This window comes from Dasypus novemcinctus, chromosome 17, assembly GCF_030445035.2.
Source record: "Dasypus novemcinctus isolate mDasNov1 chromosome 17, mDasNov1.1.hap2, whole genome shotgun sequence".
Lineage (NCBI taxonomy): Eukaryota > Metazoa > Chordata > Mammalia > Cingulata > Dasypodidae > Dasypus > Dasypus novemcinctus.
Genome location: NC_080689.1, coordinates 84,117,086 through 84,135,645, shown reverse-complemented (window position 1 = coordinate 84,135,645; position 18,560 = coordinate 84,117,086). Strand labels below are relative to the sequence as shown.

Sequence of the window (18,560 nt, the reverse complement as noted above, 5' to 3'; positions counted from 1 at the left end):
CTTGACCATGGTATTTTTCCTCCAAAGTCGTCCTCCTGTTCAGGTATAAAATCCATCATATTAAAATAGGATATGAAATAAACGGTGTGATTACATGTAAAGGTAAATACAAATATAAAAAAAATGAAATTTTGAATTTTCCCTCATGCAAGAAGGTAGACACCTTTACTCTCCTCCCTTTCTTAGCTCACCTACTTTAGAAAACTTCAGATTGGAAATAAATTCTCTGCCCTTTTCAGATGTATATATATATATTTTAAAGATAAACAGGTGCTTAATACACTAATCTGTTTCATTTTATTAGACACTACATATGCACTCTCCATGTTTTTGACATTCTATTAGAGAATGGAGCAGGACTCACCAGGATGGGAGTTTAATATTTTCTTTTTTATTTTGTGGGTCTCCACCAAATAAGATGACACCCTAGGACAAGATGAACACATTCAAGGCCTTAATATTCATGTGAAACTATGAAACTTATTCCTGAAAAGCAGAAACTATGTGGTTACCAAAGTTCCAAAGGGACAGAGAGGAAAGAATAGGTGGAACATAGGGCATATTTAGAGCACTCAAATTGTTCTGCATTACTTTTCAGGGATGGATAAATTATGATACATTATGTCAAAGCCCATAAAATAGTGCAGTGCAAAGTGTAAACCATGATGGAGACCATTGTCCATTGCCATAGCAATGCTTCAATATTTATTCATCAATTGTAACAAAAGGACCATACCCACGTCAGATATTATCAATAGGTTAAATATGAGAGGATGGGGAGTGGGGTATATAAGAATCCCCTATATTTTCAAAGTTACTTTTCAGTGACTTAAATCTTCTTTCAAAATACAATAAAATTTAAAAAATCATGTAAGACACTAGGGGAACATACAGAAGAATTTATCAATAAATATAAAAGGTAGATCATACAGTGATGAAAGATACAATACAAAAAAAAGTTTGATTTTGTTTATGGAGGGTGTTTTGGACAACATAGAAGTTACAACTCTGCCAGGGAAGGATAATATTCACAATTATTGTGTAGTGAAAATTGTGTGGTCAAAGTGTAAACCATAATGTAAGCTATAGATAATGGTTAATAGCAATGCTTCAATATTGGTTCATTTGCAACAAATACACCACTCTAAAGAAAGTTTGTCAATGGGGGGAAAGTGTGAGGGATGGGGATACAGGAATCGTTCATATTTTTGATGTAGCTTTTATGTAATCTAACACTTCTATAAAAATAGAAGGAATAGCTTCCCCAATCTCCTGGAAACCCTCTCTTGGAAATGGAACCTTCAGGAAGACAATGCTCTTCTCTCCCATTTCTCCTGGGAGATCAGGTGCAAAACTTAAAGGACACCTGGCTTCACGTTCAAAAGCAAACTCATGCCATAAAAATATGAGAATTTTCTGTTTCTTTTTATGTTTGTTTCCTTGGAAATCGTCGATAAACTAAGCCAGGGGCTCACCTCCATTGCCAGATGAGTTTAAGATGAACTATTTGATGAATGGAGCTGTCAAGTCTTCCTACAAGAGGACTAGATAACATTTACCTAGAGAACAATGTGTACAATTATTCGTTATACTACTGACTGTCTAAAAAGGTGATATTTTGTTCTGTCTTTGCAAAACCTTTAGAGAATTGTCTGGTAGTGTATCAATTTCCTATTTTAATTCATTAACCAAAGAGTTTCCTTTCTCTTCTAACTTTTTGGAGGATTTTCATGATTGGCAGGATGTTTTGTTTTTAATTATACTTACCCCATGTCTAATGACATGGATTGAATTAACTGGAAACTTATTGAATGAATAAGACAATTTACAGAAATTGTGGGCACGTAGAAGTCAGGTAAAATACCCTCGAATTATAAAGTCTTCCTTCTAAATCTTCATTCTTTTGGAATACCAGATGGATAAAACACACTAGTGAAAAAGAATGGGAAATATGGGCTCTCTAATTTGGAAGCCAAAATGTTTTAAGCTAGTTTTTCCCCTAAAGGAGTACTATATCTCCATTATATTGGAAAAGGGCTTAGGAGAAAACAGAATTGATGTTGCCTCACAAGGATTCCTTTGATTTGGATAAATTAATATATTTGTTGATTCTTAGACTTCATCTCAAGCAAATAAATTCCTGGAATTCATGTATTGCACATCCTTTCAGAATAAAGAAGAACATCTGGTCAAAGACTTGAAGGCAAGATTGTGAAAATTGGAAGAGGAAATGTAAAAACAAAAGCACATTCTCTTTAATGGTGCCTTCCTTCTTTCTCTATTGTCTTCATTTGGTAGGACAGAGTGACCCTCTTGTTAGGGGCTAATGTGGCTGGTGATTTTAAATTGAAACTTATGGTCATTTATCATTCAAAAAATCAAAAGACCAATAAAAATTATGCAAAATCTACTCTGCCTGTGCACTTGAAATTGGGCAATAAATCCTGAATGACAGTCCTCTGTTTACAATATGGTTAGCTGAAAAATTTAAGCCCACTAAAAAGGTCTACAGCTCAGAACAAAAGATCCCTTTCAAAATATTACTGCTGAGTTTGGCTTAGAGAGTGGCCACATTTGAGCAACATAGATGCTCTCAGGAGGTAACTCTTAGGCACCCAGCAGCTCTAGGTCTAGTTCAAATTTCAGGTACACAGGCTCATAATCTTAGCCATTATTATCAAGGGCTAATTGTTGGACCATCCACCTTTATTGGTCTTTGCCATTGCACTTGGAGGATTGTTGCTGTTCCATTGGGGAATGTGATACAGCTCCCCTGGCAAGCACCAGCTGATGATGTAACTAGAATATACCTTGAATAAAAGGGTCAACTCAGAATAGCAGAATATCTCAGACTTCATGTGATATCAGGTGCTAAAACCTGCTTTATGATTTTGGATAACAGGGAGAAATGAAAAGGACAAATGAGTTTATATAGCTATGAGTCTCCAAAAAAGAGTTGAGAGGTCATCAGAGGAGTATTGATTTTGCACACCTCAGCAGGGTCCCAGAGACAACCAAAGTAGATAGAAGACCAGGTACTGGTTCTCCTGATAGCTACAGAGACCCACAGTTTCTACAGTCATGGCAGATGGCTCTGGAGTTCAGTGCCATGTCAGTTGGCCCTACTTTGGAGTTTGTGTTCCTGAGTGTGATGGAGTTGGATTCAGATATTACCTTTCTACACATGCCTCATCTGTTACTTTTACCAAACCTAGGTTGGTGCTGGGTTTGGTGTCTATTCAGGAAACCCGAATCTCTGGACTGTCCATGTGACAGTCAGTCCCTGAGCCTCAGCAGACTCGCAACTGTTACCATCTGGTTTATTGGACTTACCCTGGCCAGCTAACAGGGAGGTGAAGAAGGTTAACCACCACACCAGGGAGCCAAGAGTGCCTACAACTTGCATCCATCATCCATGTGGAATCTAAGTCTCTTGATACTGGGATGGACATAACCATCCCAGTGTCCACAGGATGGAGGAATATAGTATTGATGTGAGTGGACTTACTGATATTCTACTATGGAACTATTGTGATTAGTAATGGAAGAAATTGTAGCATTGATGTGGAGAAAGTGGCCACAGTAGCTGCTGAGGGAAAGGAGAGGGAAGAAGAAATATGATGTGTGGGCATTTTCAGGACTTGTTGTCCTGAGTGGCACAGCAGGAACAGATGCTGGACATTATATGTCCTGCCATGGTCCACAGTGTGGACTGGGGGAGAGTGTAAACTACAATGTTAACCACTATCCATGTGGTGCAGCAGTGCACCAAAATGTATTCATCAAAAGTAATGAATGTGCCATGATGATGAAAGAGGTTGTTAATGTGGGAGGAGTGGGGTGAGAGGGGTGGGGGGTATATGGGGACCTCATATTTTTTGAATGTTACATTTAAAAAAATAAAAAAACAACAAAAAATATATATTACTGCACATTTAAAAGTCACTTGGTCACCCAAGAGCTCTCATGGAGTTGTATAATGAAATTCATATCATTTTCATATCTGATAACCCAACATCCATTCTGCAGGCCATGGATTGAGAAGTCCTTTCTAATTTCAGGCCTTATTATTTAAAAATACATTTTATACCAACTACAGTTCTGGTAAATGTAACAGGAGAGATTTGTGGACAAAGATCTCGTCTAAGTCCAGCTCAATCACACAGAAACACAAACTCCAAAGTAGGGCCAACTGAGATGGCACTGAACTCCATCTGCCATGACCATAGAACCTGTGGGTCTCTGTAGCCCTCAGAAGAACCAATACCTGGGATTGTATCTACTTTATCTGTCTCTGGGACTCTGCTCAGGTGTGCATAAGGGCAACCCCTCTGATAACCTCCCGGCTCTTTTTGGAGACTCATAGCCATATAAACTCATTTGTCCTTTCCATTTCCCCCTTTGATTCAGGTCAAAAAACATTTTTAACTCCTGGTATTATATGTATATTGAGATATTCTGCTGGTTTGAGTTGACCCTTTTATTCAAGGTCTATTCTAGTTACGTCATCTGCTGGTACTTGGTAGTAATCCCTCGGTGCCAGGGAGGCTCAATCCCAGAGTCATGCCCCAAGCTGGGGGAAAGGCAACACATTTACATGCTGAGTTTGGCTTCGAGACTGACCACATTTGAACAACGTGGAGGCTCTCAAGAGGTAACTTTTAGGCACCCTGCAGCTCTAGGCCTTGTTCTTATTTTGGGTGCACAGGCTCAAAAACATAGTCATTAGTATCAAGGTCTCATTGTTGGACCTTCCTTCCTTTTTGATCTTTGCCATTGCACTCGGGGGATTGTTGCTGTTCTTTTAGGGACTGTGATAGAGCTCCCCTGGCTAGGAACTCAGCACTCCCTCAGTTGTTGTTTTTAATTTTAACCACTATGAATATAGCCGAACATTTGTATGTACCCTGTATATAAGCCCTGTAGAAGTCCCGGCCAACCATGTGTCCCCTGTCAATAATATCCCACACCAGTATTCTTCCCCTGCCATTGTTGAACCTCTCCATATGGTCTATTTCTTTGGTGGAATCCTGATGGATTTTAGTACCAAGCATGGGTGGTTCTATAACAAACACCAAATATGTGGAAGTGGCATTGAAAATTGTTGATGGGTAAATACTGGAAGAATTTTGAGACCTCTGATAAAGCCTAGATTTCCTCAAGCAGAACATTGTTAGAAATATAGACATTTAATTCTGTTGTGGGCTCATAGGAAATGATGAACTGTTACCTTAAAAGGGAAAGATGATAATACTTGTATATAGAAGCAGAACATTGCTGAATATTGTCTGAGAGGTTTTTGTGTAAAGCAGAACTCGAAATCAATAAACTTCTACACTTAGCCTAGGAGATTTCCAAGTGAAGTGTTCACACCCTATCTCAGTTTCATCTTGCTACTTATGTAAACTACGGAAGAAAGAGAAAATGGTAAAGTGAAAAAATAACTGTTAAGTAAAAAGGAAATAGAAATTATGGTTTTGGTAATATTACATCTGTCTAGAAGCAAAAGATGCTAACATTAATTTATCAACTGTAAAGAAAGAATGAGCTGAACATAATAAGGTCAAGGGTGATTTGACAACTTTTGCAAGTGGAAAGACATTAGGCATGTGTATATGGATCTCTTCAAACAAGGAGCAGAAATGAGGAACGGAGATGAGATTATCCTGGAAAGATCCATGGGGTACCCTCTTATCTAATGATATGTGGAATGGAGAGAAGACGTGCCCATTAAATACCTGATACTCCTTAATATCAGGTATTAAATTCTAAATAGTATTTCACTTATTTTTTCTAATATAAAATAAAGATATATAATTCACTGTTGTTACACTATTTAACCTTCCATACATACATCATCCATCATACAAACAATAGTTGCTTAAAGGCCATTTTTTATTGACTTTAAAAAGAATATCTATAACTACCCAAATAGATTTCAACCCATCTTTTTAATCAAATTTTAGATTGAATTGATCCTAGCTTGTCTTATCTGATAGACTTCCTGGGAGCTTCCATGTAGCTCTGTCAGGAACTCAAATATTCCAAATTCTGGATTTTTGTATGGCTTTGCAGCAAAGTCTCTCTGAGACAAGCAAAGAGATGCCATTTAAAAGTTCCTGTTGAGGTGGAATCTGACCCTCCTCTTGACATAGAGGTGCAATGGACACAACCAATCCAATGTCCACATAGAAGAGGTGGCATTGGATTGGGAAAAGTGGACATAATGGACAAAGGGTGTGGGGAAAGGCAGGAAGAGATGAGAGGTGGAGGCGTCTTCGGGACGTGGAGCTGCCCTGGATGGTGCTTCAGAGGTAATCACCGGACGTTGTAAATCCTCACAGGGCCCACTTGATGGAATAGAGGAGAGTATGGGCCATGATGTGAACCAATGTATATGAGGTGCAGAGGTGCCCAGAGATGTACTTACCGAGTCCAGTGGATGTGTCATGATGATGGGAACGAGTGTTGTTGGGGGGGGGGAGTGGGGGGGTGGGGGGGTGGGGTTGAATGGGACCTCACATATATATTTTTAATGTAATATTATTACAAAGTCAATAAAAAATAAAAAAATTAAAAAAAAAACAAAAAAAAAAAGTTCCTGTTGAATGAACAGACAACATTAAGTCAACAGTTATTTCAGTCTATGAAATTGTTTTCAGTTATGTACATTTTTTACTTTATTGAAATATATCACTCATATATAAACATACATAAACAATACATGTATAGTAATAATTGTGAACTTACAAAACAAAAATATATAACATCATACAGGACTCTTGTACCTCACCCTACAACCAGAACCTTGCATTGTTGTTCAACATTTTTAAGTAGTTATTAAAGAGCATTGTCAATACATTAATACCAACCAAAGCATTTTCCCTAACCCACCCTATTATTATTATATTTGTATCATTTATATATGAAGATACAAAAACAGTAAGTGTATAGTAAAAGGTGTTCACTTAGAAAGCAAACATGCATAACATCATAAAGGAGGCCCATACATCGACCCACCACAAACACCTTGCATTCTTATGAGATGCTTCTGACACATTAAGAAAGTATATTGTGAAAACCTTACTATGAATTATAGTCATTATCTTATATTTGGTGTATTGTCCCCAAAACCACTGTGTTATTATTTTTTAAATATATTTTTATGACAGAAGTTGTAATCTTATAATGCAATCATGTACATGAGCAGAATTCCCAAACAGCATCCCTCTAGCAACACACCACACAGTGGTGGGATATTTATTACAGGTAAGATAATGTCCTCTGATTATTACCACCTCTATAGTGTATATTTCACCCATATTTTGCATTCTGCCCCATTATCAACAAAGTACATCTTTGGCATAGATGCAAGAATATTGTATTATTACTACTAACCACAGTCCATAGGTCACTCCAACTGTATTTTTCCCATGCTTCCCCACAGCCCGCCACCCTGCAATAGTGATGTACACTTGCCCTAGCTAACAAAAGGCCCTCTTGCATTTGTACCATTAACCACAATTCATATCCACCTCTTGGTTTACCTTGCTATTCAGTTCCTAGAATATTCTCTAGCATTCTGTCGATTGACTCTTACATCCCTAGACATCCATTTTCAGTCACAACCCCATTTGTAATCTGTTAATCACTATGTATTATCATGCCCTCTATACATTTCTGCACTTATACCATAAAGCTAATTAAAACTTCTACATACATTAAGCATCACTAGTATGTCCCTGGCCTCCTCTTATCTCCTTTGAGAACCACCATCTAACACCAGGTCTTGAAGGTATTTTCTTACATTTTCTTCTAGAATGTTAATGGTTCTTGATTTTATTTTTAAGGTTTTAATCAATTTTGAGTTACTTTTTGGATAAAGTGTGAGATAGGGGCCCTCATTTCTTCTTTGGGCTATAGATATCGTACTTTCAGCACCTTTTTTGAATGGACTGTTCTGACCAAGATGTGTAGGTTTAAAAGGTTAGTCAAAAATCACTTGACCATACATGTGAAGGTCTGTTTCGGAATCATCAGTTTGGATTCATTCGTTTGTGTGTCTGTTTTTATGCCATTACCAAACTGTTTTACCACTATAGCTAGATAACATGCTTTAAAATCTGGACATGAGAGATAGCTTTTCCTTTTTAAAAATTTCTGGCTATTAGGGACCCCATACCTTTCCAAATAAGTTTGATAATTGTGTTTTTAATTCTTTTTTAAATGCTGGTGGAAATTTTACAGGACTGCATTGAATCTATATATAAATTAGACTGAAATTGACATCTTAATTATAGTTAGTCTTCCAATGAATGAGCACGGAATGTTTTTCCAGTTATTTAGGCCTTTTTTTATTTCTTTTATCATTGAGTTGCAGTTTTCTGAATACTAGTGCTTTACATAATTGCTTAAGTTTACTCCTGCCTATTTGAGTGTTATCTGCCATATTTTATTTTCACCACTCTTTTGACATTTGGTATTTTTATTGATATAACCTTCATTTCTAGACTCACCTCCAAGCCTCTCTCTCCTGTATTTTCATGCTCTAGGACACCTTTTAGTATTTCCTGAAAATCTGGTCTCTTCTTTAGAAATTTTCCCAGTTTCTGTTTATCACTGATATTCTGAACTCGCCCTCATTTTTGAAATATAATCTTGCCAAATATAAGATCTTTGAATGGAAGATTTTCTCTTGTAATATCATAAGTATATCATACCACTGTCTTCTTGCCTCCATGGTTTCTTGTGAGAAATTAGCACTCTTATCTTATTGGGTATCCTTATTTTTTATGCATTGCTTTTATTGTGTTCTCAGAATTCTCTCTGAGTCTTTGGCATTGGATATTTTGGTCAGTGTGTGTCTTGAAGTTAGTCTATTTGAAGTATTTCGAGTACATGGGGCTTCTTAGACATGGATGTCTATGTCCTTCAATAGGGTTGGGAAATTTTCTAATGTATTATCTTCAAATATTCCTTCTGCCCCTTTTCCCTTCTCTTCTCCTTCTGGGACATCCATGACATGAATATTTGCGTAATTTCTCATGTCATTAGTTTCCTGAGACCTTGTTCAATTTTTTCCATTCTTGTCTTCATCTGTTCTTTCATATGTTGACTTCCAGAGGCCATTTTTTAAGCTCAACAATCCTTTCTTCTGTCTCCTCAAATCTGCAATTTATGATTCCAATATTTTTAAATTTGACTTATTGCATCATTCATTCCCAAAAAGTCTGCTTTTTTTGCATATGCTTTGAAATTTTAATTTATGATCATTCATGTCTTCTTAATATCCATAATCTCTTTAGCCATCTCATTGAATTTATTAAGGGGATTTTTTTGAACATCTTTGATTCATTGTCTCAACTCCTTTATACCATCTGGAGGTTTAACTTGTTCCTTTAACTGGGCCATATCTTTCTGTTTATTCCTGGGGATTATAAGTTTTTGTTGGTGTCTTTCAATCTGGCTTACTATAGTATTTATTCTGGGTGTAGTGTTTCTCTTTACTTTAGGGCTTCCTGCACTTTCTACCTTGCTGGTTGTATAGTCAGAGCCAAGGATGTAGTTGGTGTTATAAGATATGGAGACTGCAGCTGCCCTCATTGCTCCAGATATCAATGCAGCTTTTCCCAACTTTCTCCTTTGCCACGGGTAGGGACAAAGTCACAGCTTCATGGAATAATACAAGTTGTGCACACCTAGACTGTAGTTGTCCAGAGAGACTAATGAAGCTTCAAACCCCTTTCTCCCTTGCCTTGGGTTGGGGTGAGCTGCAGGTGTGGGCAACAATCTATGCAGTTTGTGTCCAAAGATGACCACAGTTGCCCCGGTAGACTTCCGATTATTCAGTGCTTGCCAGCCTAATGTACCTGAGGTTACCTGAATAGACTTGTGAGAGCCCGCCAGCATACTCCCTGCAAGAGGTGGGGCTGAAACCTGGGCTAAGGCTGCAGGGTGATCTGGGTGAAATAACCTGGTTCCTACATTGAGTGTGATTTTTGTTCAACCAGGTTTCCCCTCATGCTGGGGACGGGGTCAAAGTGGAGGGTAACACCTTCAGACTTCAACAGTTTCAACCTTTAGATTTTCTTAGGATTATATTTTAGCCAGCCAAATTTTCTAATCAGTAGCTGAAAGCAGTGGCCAAACATCTCCTCCTCCCCCATTTTTGGGAATGGAGCTTCCAATTCCAGCCACAGAATTGCTCCTGGGCAATTCGCATTGCCAACTTAGCATGACCAAATGCCTCTGAGACTTGGTCAGTAATTTCCACAGGTTGCCACAGGTCCGCCAACATCCTCCATGCTGGATGTGACACTGGGTCTAAGACTTGAACTGCGATATGGCCAGGATGGAAAGAATCTGGTCCCCACCAGCACTGTGATTTTCAGTCCTCCCTACTTCCCCTTATGTCAGGTGCAGAGTTAAGATGGCAGCTACCAGCTTCTTTCTCACTTGGACAATTTCAAACTTTAGCTCTTCTTAGGGTTATATCTACTTATGAGTTTTATCTGCAGATGGGCAGTCTCCTCCTTTCATTCCTTCAAGAATGTTGCAGGATGCACTTCTGGTCTCCTGGAGCACCCAGGCAGGTGCTTCAGCTAGCTCAAGAGCTCTGAGTCTTTACTAACTGCCCTGTATCAGGAGCTGATTCTAGACACTCCTTACTCTGCCCCATCTTGCTGGTTGTTCGCTCAGGTCATGCACATTGTCAAAAGAATATATGTAGAAATGTATTTGAGGATGTTGTGAGGAATTGGAAATATTGCAAAGTTCCTATTTATTTGATATTAATGCACTTGTTTCTTGTACAGCACCATGGCCCTCTAATAGTATCCAGTTGTAACCAAATTTTCTAGTTTAGAAGAAAGGCCTGTTAGAGGTCCTCAAGATTTATGAAATTTCCAACTCCTTACCCATAGTCCCTCCACACATTATTGATTTGTGTTCTCCTAAAGCAGAATATTTTTGAGAATGTTATATTATCAAAAATACTGTCTTCTGAGGTGAAAGAGACACTAAGAAGACAAAATTAAAGAAGGCTGTGGAATTACAAAATTCTACATACTGGTAAAACTATGAACTTGAAAAAATCTTTGAAAAAAACCAAAGTATGATACCTTACTTTGCCAGGCTACTATCATAGGTACTACAGAATGGGCTGGCTTGAACACTGGGAATTTATAGGTCCACTGTTTTGAGGTTAGGAAAAAATCCACTACTGAGACAGCAGCAAAGCAATGCTTTCTCCCTAAACTCTACAGTATTCCAGTGCTGGCTACCAGAGATCCTTGAGATTCCTTGGCTACTACCCCTGCCTTGCCTTCATAGCAATGTCCTCTCCTTTTCCTTCTGGTTTCTGTCTTCTTCCATCTTATGGCTCCTCCATTTGGCTTCTATATCTTTCAATGAATTTCTCATGGTTATAACAGAATCCATTGATCTGGATTAAGGCCCCCTTCCAATCATGTCAGCCACACCTTAACTCAGATAACATATTCGAAGTCCTACCTAAATATGCCCACACAGACAGGAATACTGACAATGATTAAGAATACATATGTAACTCAATCTACACCTGATAAGACAGAGGTCAGCTCTGCAGGGAGAGTTATAGCAAACATGGGCTCAGAGGCTAGAGCCCTGGATAAAGAAGCCAAAGCCAGAAGTCCAGAGGGCAGGGACATGCCACCGAGGACAATCCACAGCTCATAGAGATGACTCCAGGCAATGAACCTAACAGAAATTCAGAATTTCAAAATTGCTTAGGAGCTGTGCTCCCTTTCTTCCTTTCATCCTCTCCCTTTTGGAATTAGGATGTCTGCAATATTTATACTATGTGTACCCCACAGGGTATTTTGTAATCAGTGAAATTCTTTTCTTGTTACTGGTCTACAGATAGAAATTATTTTACCACAAATTGGACCCTACTGATAATGTAATATATGCCTAATTTAGATGATTTAGATGGTGACATGTGACTATTCAGGAGATGTTATTTAGATGAGGTTTGGGAAGTGAGTTGAGGCTATAATATGTTCGGATATTTTGGCATGGGATGAGGACAAGGTATTTTGCATATGGGATAAATGGGCGTCATTGAGGCTGAAGGAAACACACTATACACTGAATACCAGCCTGAAAATACCTTGTCTTAAATCCTGGTGCCCATGCATTCTACCTCATATGAAACATGTGTTGTACTCTGTTTAATCTGAGATGGAGAGATTATCCTGAGATTTCAGGTTAGGCAAAGATACCATCACATGTATTCCTATAAAAGGGATACAGGATAATTTGGCAGACAAACATAAAAATGCGAGAGAGAAAAGAGCATAGAGTGATTTGAAGATGCTGGACTTGAAAGCTGGAGTAATGAAGTCTCAAAACAAAAATTCCGGCAGCCTCCATGGGCTGGTAGAGTCATGGAATACATGCTCCTGAAGAGCTTCCAGAAGTGTGGCCTTACAGAATCCTTGACTGCAGCCTTGAGATACTGATTTCAATTCTCTGACTTCCAAAAGTGTGCGTGATTTGACTTCTGCTATTGTGAGTTATCAAGGTTTTTTTTCTCAATTTGCTAAAGCAGTCACAAAAAACTAATTTAATAATTAGTAATTGATGAATAATTGAGGGATTTTTAAGAGAGATATGAAAAGACTATGAATCATTGGAAATGAGGGTTTTATATGTATCAGGTTTGGCTCATAACCTGTTATTGTGTGTTGAGTGTGTTGACTAATTTTGCCTCAAGGCATCCTCACAAAACAGGGACAATTAGAATATATACTTTATATCTGAGAAAACCTTGACAGTGGGAGGTTAAGTAATTTACTTGAGGACACACGGGCAGAAACTGTTAAAGATATACAAAATTTGCACATATTTATAAGTAGGATTAGAAAATTGTGTAATGGCCATTAACAGGAAGAGAATGACAGAGCCAGATAATAATCAATCTTTTTAAATTTTCTCTTATTTTGAAAATAAAATGGAGGACACAGGAAAGGCATTGAGCTAGGCCTGTAAAATACAATCAGAGGATGCTGAGCAGAAGGGCCTGCCCTGACAGAGGGTCCAGTAGATAAGGAGGGAGAGTGACAGAGAAGACCTTCAGAGGAGATTCTGAACCTGTGCTGGTGAGGATGATACCTTTATACTGTATTTTGAGGGCAATCACAGGGACCAGAGGAAGGGAAGGAGAAGGAGAAGGAGACAAAATAGGAAAGTTTAAAAAAAGGAGGCACAGGGAAGATGTAGTTGATCCATCAGGATATAAAACACTCTGAAGTGGGCTTTCATTTCATCTTTTGGAGCATGAAAAGAGCCATCAGAAGACTCTAGAATTAGTCTGCCAGGGGGTAAAAGACATGTGGTGCAGTCAACCCAAAGTCAGGCTGATGGCCAGCTAAGGGACATGTGAAGGAGATCAAAGATGATTGAGCCTAGAACACATCGACCTCAGGGGACCTGCCAGATGACTACACTCCAAGAGTAGGCCCAGGTGAGTCAGTCAGGCCTCCATATGAACAGACTGTACAGCTCACCAAAAACTCACCAGCTAATGCTTTATGATACTGGTTTTGGTATATTACATGAGAGTGGCTAACTGATATATTAACATCTTCAAAGTTGGATTTCATTGTTAAGCCACAATCTCCTCCCCAGAACTGATTTATTTTTTATCCTATCACTAAAAAAAGGCATAGTGTAAATTTTTCATGTGTTTTTTTCTCATCAACTACAAAGGAGAGACCTTTGCAAATGACAGAAGAACCACATAATAGAGGTTTATTAAGGGAATGAATGACATGGATTCAATGAAGAAAATACCTCTCATTAATAAGAGTAAAGAGCAGTTACATGTGTCAGAGAATTTGATGTATTCTCCTCTGGTTTAATGAGAAATTTGGTGAAACTAAATTTCATCCACCAACATATTTACGAAGAAATTTCAGAAATAATACTAGAATATTCAGAGTATTTCCACTAGCACACTGAGAATAATGTGTTAATTACAGTTTATCCAGGGAAGCAGATTTGAATCGACTGATAGATTGTCTGTCTACTACTTAGGAGGTGCAGGGTTCAAACCCAAGGCCTCCTGGCCCATGGGGTAAACCGGCCAATGCACAGTGCTGATGCACACAAGGAGTGTCATGCCACGCTGGGGTGTCCACCATGTAGAGGAGCCCCACATGCAAGGAGTGTACACCATAAGGAGAACTGCACCATGCAAAAAAAGCACAGCCTGTCCAGGAGTAGCACCACACACACAGAGAGCTGACACAGCAAGATGCTGCAAAAATAAGAGACAGATTCCTGGTGCTGCTGATAAGGATACCAGCAGACACAGAAGAATACACAGTGAATGGATGCACAGAGCATTCAATGGGGGGTGAGGGGAGAGAACGTGAGAGGAGAGAAATAAAAAAAAATAATAAATGAATAAGTAAAGTTTATCTATATTGTTCAGGTTAAGCAGGATTAAGAACCACAAATTCCTTCAGGGCCAAAAGATGATAAGAAAGGAAGTTGACAATTGGTGAAAGAGTTCAGGGGGAAAAGTCACACATTTCTAGAAGGTTAAAGCTGAAGAATTAGAGAGTTACCATGAAAGAATGAGAATAGCTGAAAGAGATGGGAAAAAGGAAAAGGGCTTTATAAAAAGAGCAGATTTTTAGTTATTCTATAAATATTTGGATATAGACTGGTCCAGTTAGCCAGACTGAAATGGGATGGCTTGCACAAGAGGTATTTATTAACTTACATGCTTACAATTTTGAGACTGAGAAAAATGTCTAAATCAAGGCATCATTAGGCAATGCTTTATTCCCAAAGACCAGCTGCCAGTGATGCTCGAATCCTCTGTCACATGGTAAGACACATGGTGACATCTGTTTCTTTCTTCCATAACTTTCAGGATTCATTGTTACAGAATCTTGCTGCCATGGCTTTCTCATTCTTTGTTTAAATCTCATTCTCTTATGAAAGACTCAAGAAAAGGGACTGAGACTCACAGTGATCCAGGCATGAACTGAAGTAAACTCCTCAAAGTGTTCCACCTATTATAGGTTACATCCACAGAATGGATTCACCTTAAGATCCTACTTTACTGATGTCCATACTGCTTCACACCATCAAATATACCTATATTCTATTTGAATTGTTTTTTTTTCTTTTTAAACAGAGCATACAACGTTAGGGAATATTGTAAAGAATAAAATTATATGTGTCCTTTCAAATATATGGGAATAAGATGAAGTAAACACAGATCTTATAACAATATAGAAAACATTGTTATTGACAGGCTATATATGGTTGACAGGGAGTTATACAGGGCATATGTCCAGGGTGCATGGTAATGTTTGGATATACTCATAGTGGAAACAATTAAAAACAACAGCTGGGGGGTACTGGGTTCCTGGCCGGGGGGGGCTCTGTCGTGGTCCCTAGGGGAGCAGCAGTAGTCCCCCAGGTGCAACGGTAAGAAGCAGGAAGGAATGAGGGTCCAACAGTGGGCTCCTGATACTAATGACTATGTTTGTGAGCCTATACGCCTGAAATAAGAACAAGGCCTAGAGCAGCACTGTGCCTGGGAGTTTCCTCCTGACAGCCTTCATGTTACTCAAATGTGGCCAGGCTGGAAGCCAAACTCAGCATGTAGATGCAGTGCACTCCCCCAAGTGTGGAACATGACACCCGGGGATGAGCCTCCCTGGCACCGAGGGATCACTACCAAATACCAGCTGAAGATGCAACTAGAAAATGACCTTGAATTAAAGGTTCAATGCGGATCAGCAGAATATCCCTGTCTACATATAATAACGATTTTAAAATGCTGTTTGACCTAATGTAAGGGGGCATTGGAAAGGAGAATGAGTTTATATGGCTATGAGTCTCTAAAAAAGAGTCTGGAGGTTGTCAGAAGGATTGCCCTTATGCACACTTGAGCAGAGTCTCAGAGACAGATAAAGTAGATACAACCCCAGGTATTGGTTCTTTTGAGGGATAAAGAGACCCATGGGTTCTATGGTCATGGCAGATGGGGTCACTGCCATGTCAGTTGGCCCTTCTTTGGAGCTGGTGTTTCTGCGTGATGGAACTGGACTCAGATGGGATCTCTTTTCATAAGACTTTCATGCTACTTTACTGGAATTGTAGTTGGTGTTGGGGTTTAAGATATATTTAGGGGATTTGAATCTCTGGACTGACAATATGATAGCCAGGCCCTGAGCCTCAACAGACTTCAGCTCCTACGCTCTGATTTAGTGTACTTACCCCAGTCAGCTAACATGGAATTGAAGAATGTCAACCACCACACCATGGAGCCTAGAGTGCCTACAACTGAAAGCAGGAGGAGTGCATCCAGTATCCATGTGGAATCTGAGCCTCCTCTTGAAATAGAGGTGCAACAGAAACAACCAATCCAAGGTCCACAGAGAAAAGGTGGCATTGGAGCAGGAAAAGTGGACATGGTGGCTGATGGGTACGGGGAATGGCAGGAAGAGATGAGAGGTGGAGGCGCCTTTGAGACTTGGAGTTGCCCTGGATGGTGCTTCAGGGGCAATCACCAGACATTGTAAATCCTCCCAGGCCCCACTGGATGGAATGTGGGAGAGTATGGGCCATGATGTGGACCATTGACCATGAGGTACAGAGATGCCCAGAGATGTACTTACCAAATGCAATGGATGTGTCATGGTGAAGGGAATGAGTGTTGCTGGGGGGGGAGTGGTGGGGTGGGGGTGGTGGGGTTGAATGGGACCTCATATATTTTTTTTAATGTAATATTTTTACAAAATCAATTAAAAAAAAAAAAGAAAATGATGAATTTTTAACCATTAAGGAGATACAAGGAATAGAAAATCAATCCATCAGGGCATAAAGTTTAAAAGTCCCTAGCCTAGAGGGTCAATTCACCCAGACATTTAATCTGGCCAAGTGAAAAAAAGATTTCTATGGTAGTCCCCTAAAGGACATGGTTTCTCAGACAGATGGGAGGAAGCAAACATATTCAAGTCGATTTGAGGAGGAAGCAGCTGGTGATGCAAGACTCACTGCCCTACAGCCCTGGGGAGGAGGTTTGTGTTCGAGGCTGAAGCACTGTGGGAGGTCTGCTGTTATGCTGCAGACAGTAATAATCTCCCAGATCTTCAGGCTGGAATCTGCTGATGGTGAGAGTGAAATCTGTCCCAGACCCACTGCCACTGAATCGATCAGGGACCCCAGATGGCCGGTTGGATGCATTATAGATGAGCAGTTTAGGAGCCTGTCCTGGTTTCTGGTGGTACCAGTTTAAGTAGCTGCTAACACTCTGACTGGCCTTGCACTTGAGGGTGACGGTCTCTCCTGCAGATGCAGCCACAGAGCCCGGAGACTGGGTCATCACGATGTCCCCACTGGCACCTGCAACCAAAAAGAACATAGATCATACATTCAATCACGAATGTATAAAATATGTATCTAAATGTAAGTTTTCTTATTTATCATATATATTCAGATCTGCTTTAGATGAAATGGTTTGCTCACTCTGCATGCTAAAACCATTCTCCAAATATAAAGATAATACCCTTCTAAATCTCTCACCTGAGGCCCAAAGTATCAGCAGGACGAGCAGTTGGGAATGTAACATCATTTTGCTCACCTGTCTGATGTACAAAGTCCCCATCTCCAAGGGAACTGCATTAATAGAGCTCTGAGCAGACAACCAAGTCCCCAGAGGAGCATATGCAAATCGATAAAGAGTATAAAGTCAAAGGTACCTGTGCAGTGAGTTGTGAAGATAAATAATTGAAAGAGATAAAAATATCATGACCACAGGAAATGTAACTACACTCATGCAAAAGGCAAGAAATCAACTTAACACCGCAACTTTCAACAATATTCAGCACAATATAGAAAATGAAATATTTTATCCGCAATTGTAGTCTTTCAAATCAACTGCACCCATCTTGAAAACAAAAGCAATTTGTAATAAAATACATGCATCTGTAAGTGTAATATCAGAACTCAATTAAATGCTATAAATATGGTGCCCAAACCTAGGTGGAATATACTCATATCATTACATACATTAAGATGTAGTGCACATATGGTGTATCTATCTCAGTCTATTCTAAATTTTAACATCCAAAAGGACGTCACTTAATACATCCAAAACAAGTCCTCTGTATTGCCCTTAATACAATATTACTCCCAGAAAGTAGTCATCAAATATTTACAAGTCACGCTTAGGACTATCATTTAAGTCGACCACTTTCTAAAATCACTAATGAAGTGATTAGCAGACCTGAAGTCTATCCTCTCCACCTAGCGGTCATACGTAAAATGGCTTAAGCTCCCAAGGTCTGACAGAGCATTTCTTCATTTATTCCTACCCAAAACTAATGCTACTTTCAGAATAATGCGAATAACAATATCATGAACATGAACACTTCTAGACATAGGACATTAAATTACGAACAAGTAGAACGATTCGTTTTACTGGGAGGTTACATAGTAAACAAGTAACATTTCTGCAGCCATTTCTAACCTGCTTTTTTGAGATTTCTTCTCTG

The 18,560-nt window shown here is 39.2% G+C and overlaps 1 gene segment (V, D, J or C); it reads right to left on the bottom strand.

Moving 5' to 3' along the window:
* LOC101435371 (immunoglobulin kappa variable 3-20-like) overlaps nt 1–17,672 on the bottom strand; it is a 225,553-nt gene extending 207,881 nt beyond the window's left edge. Inside the window, 1 exon segment of the V gene segment in view lies at nt 17,590–17,672. Coding sequence covers nt 17,590–17,671 — 82 coding nt within the window.
* Nucleotides 17,673–18,560: the final 888 nt, after the last annotated feature.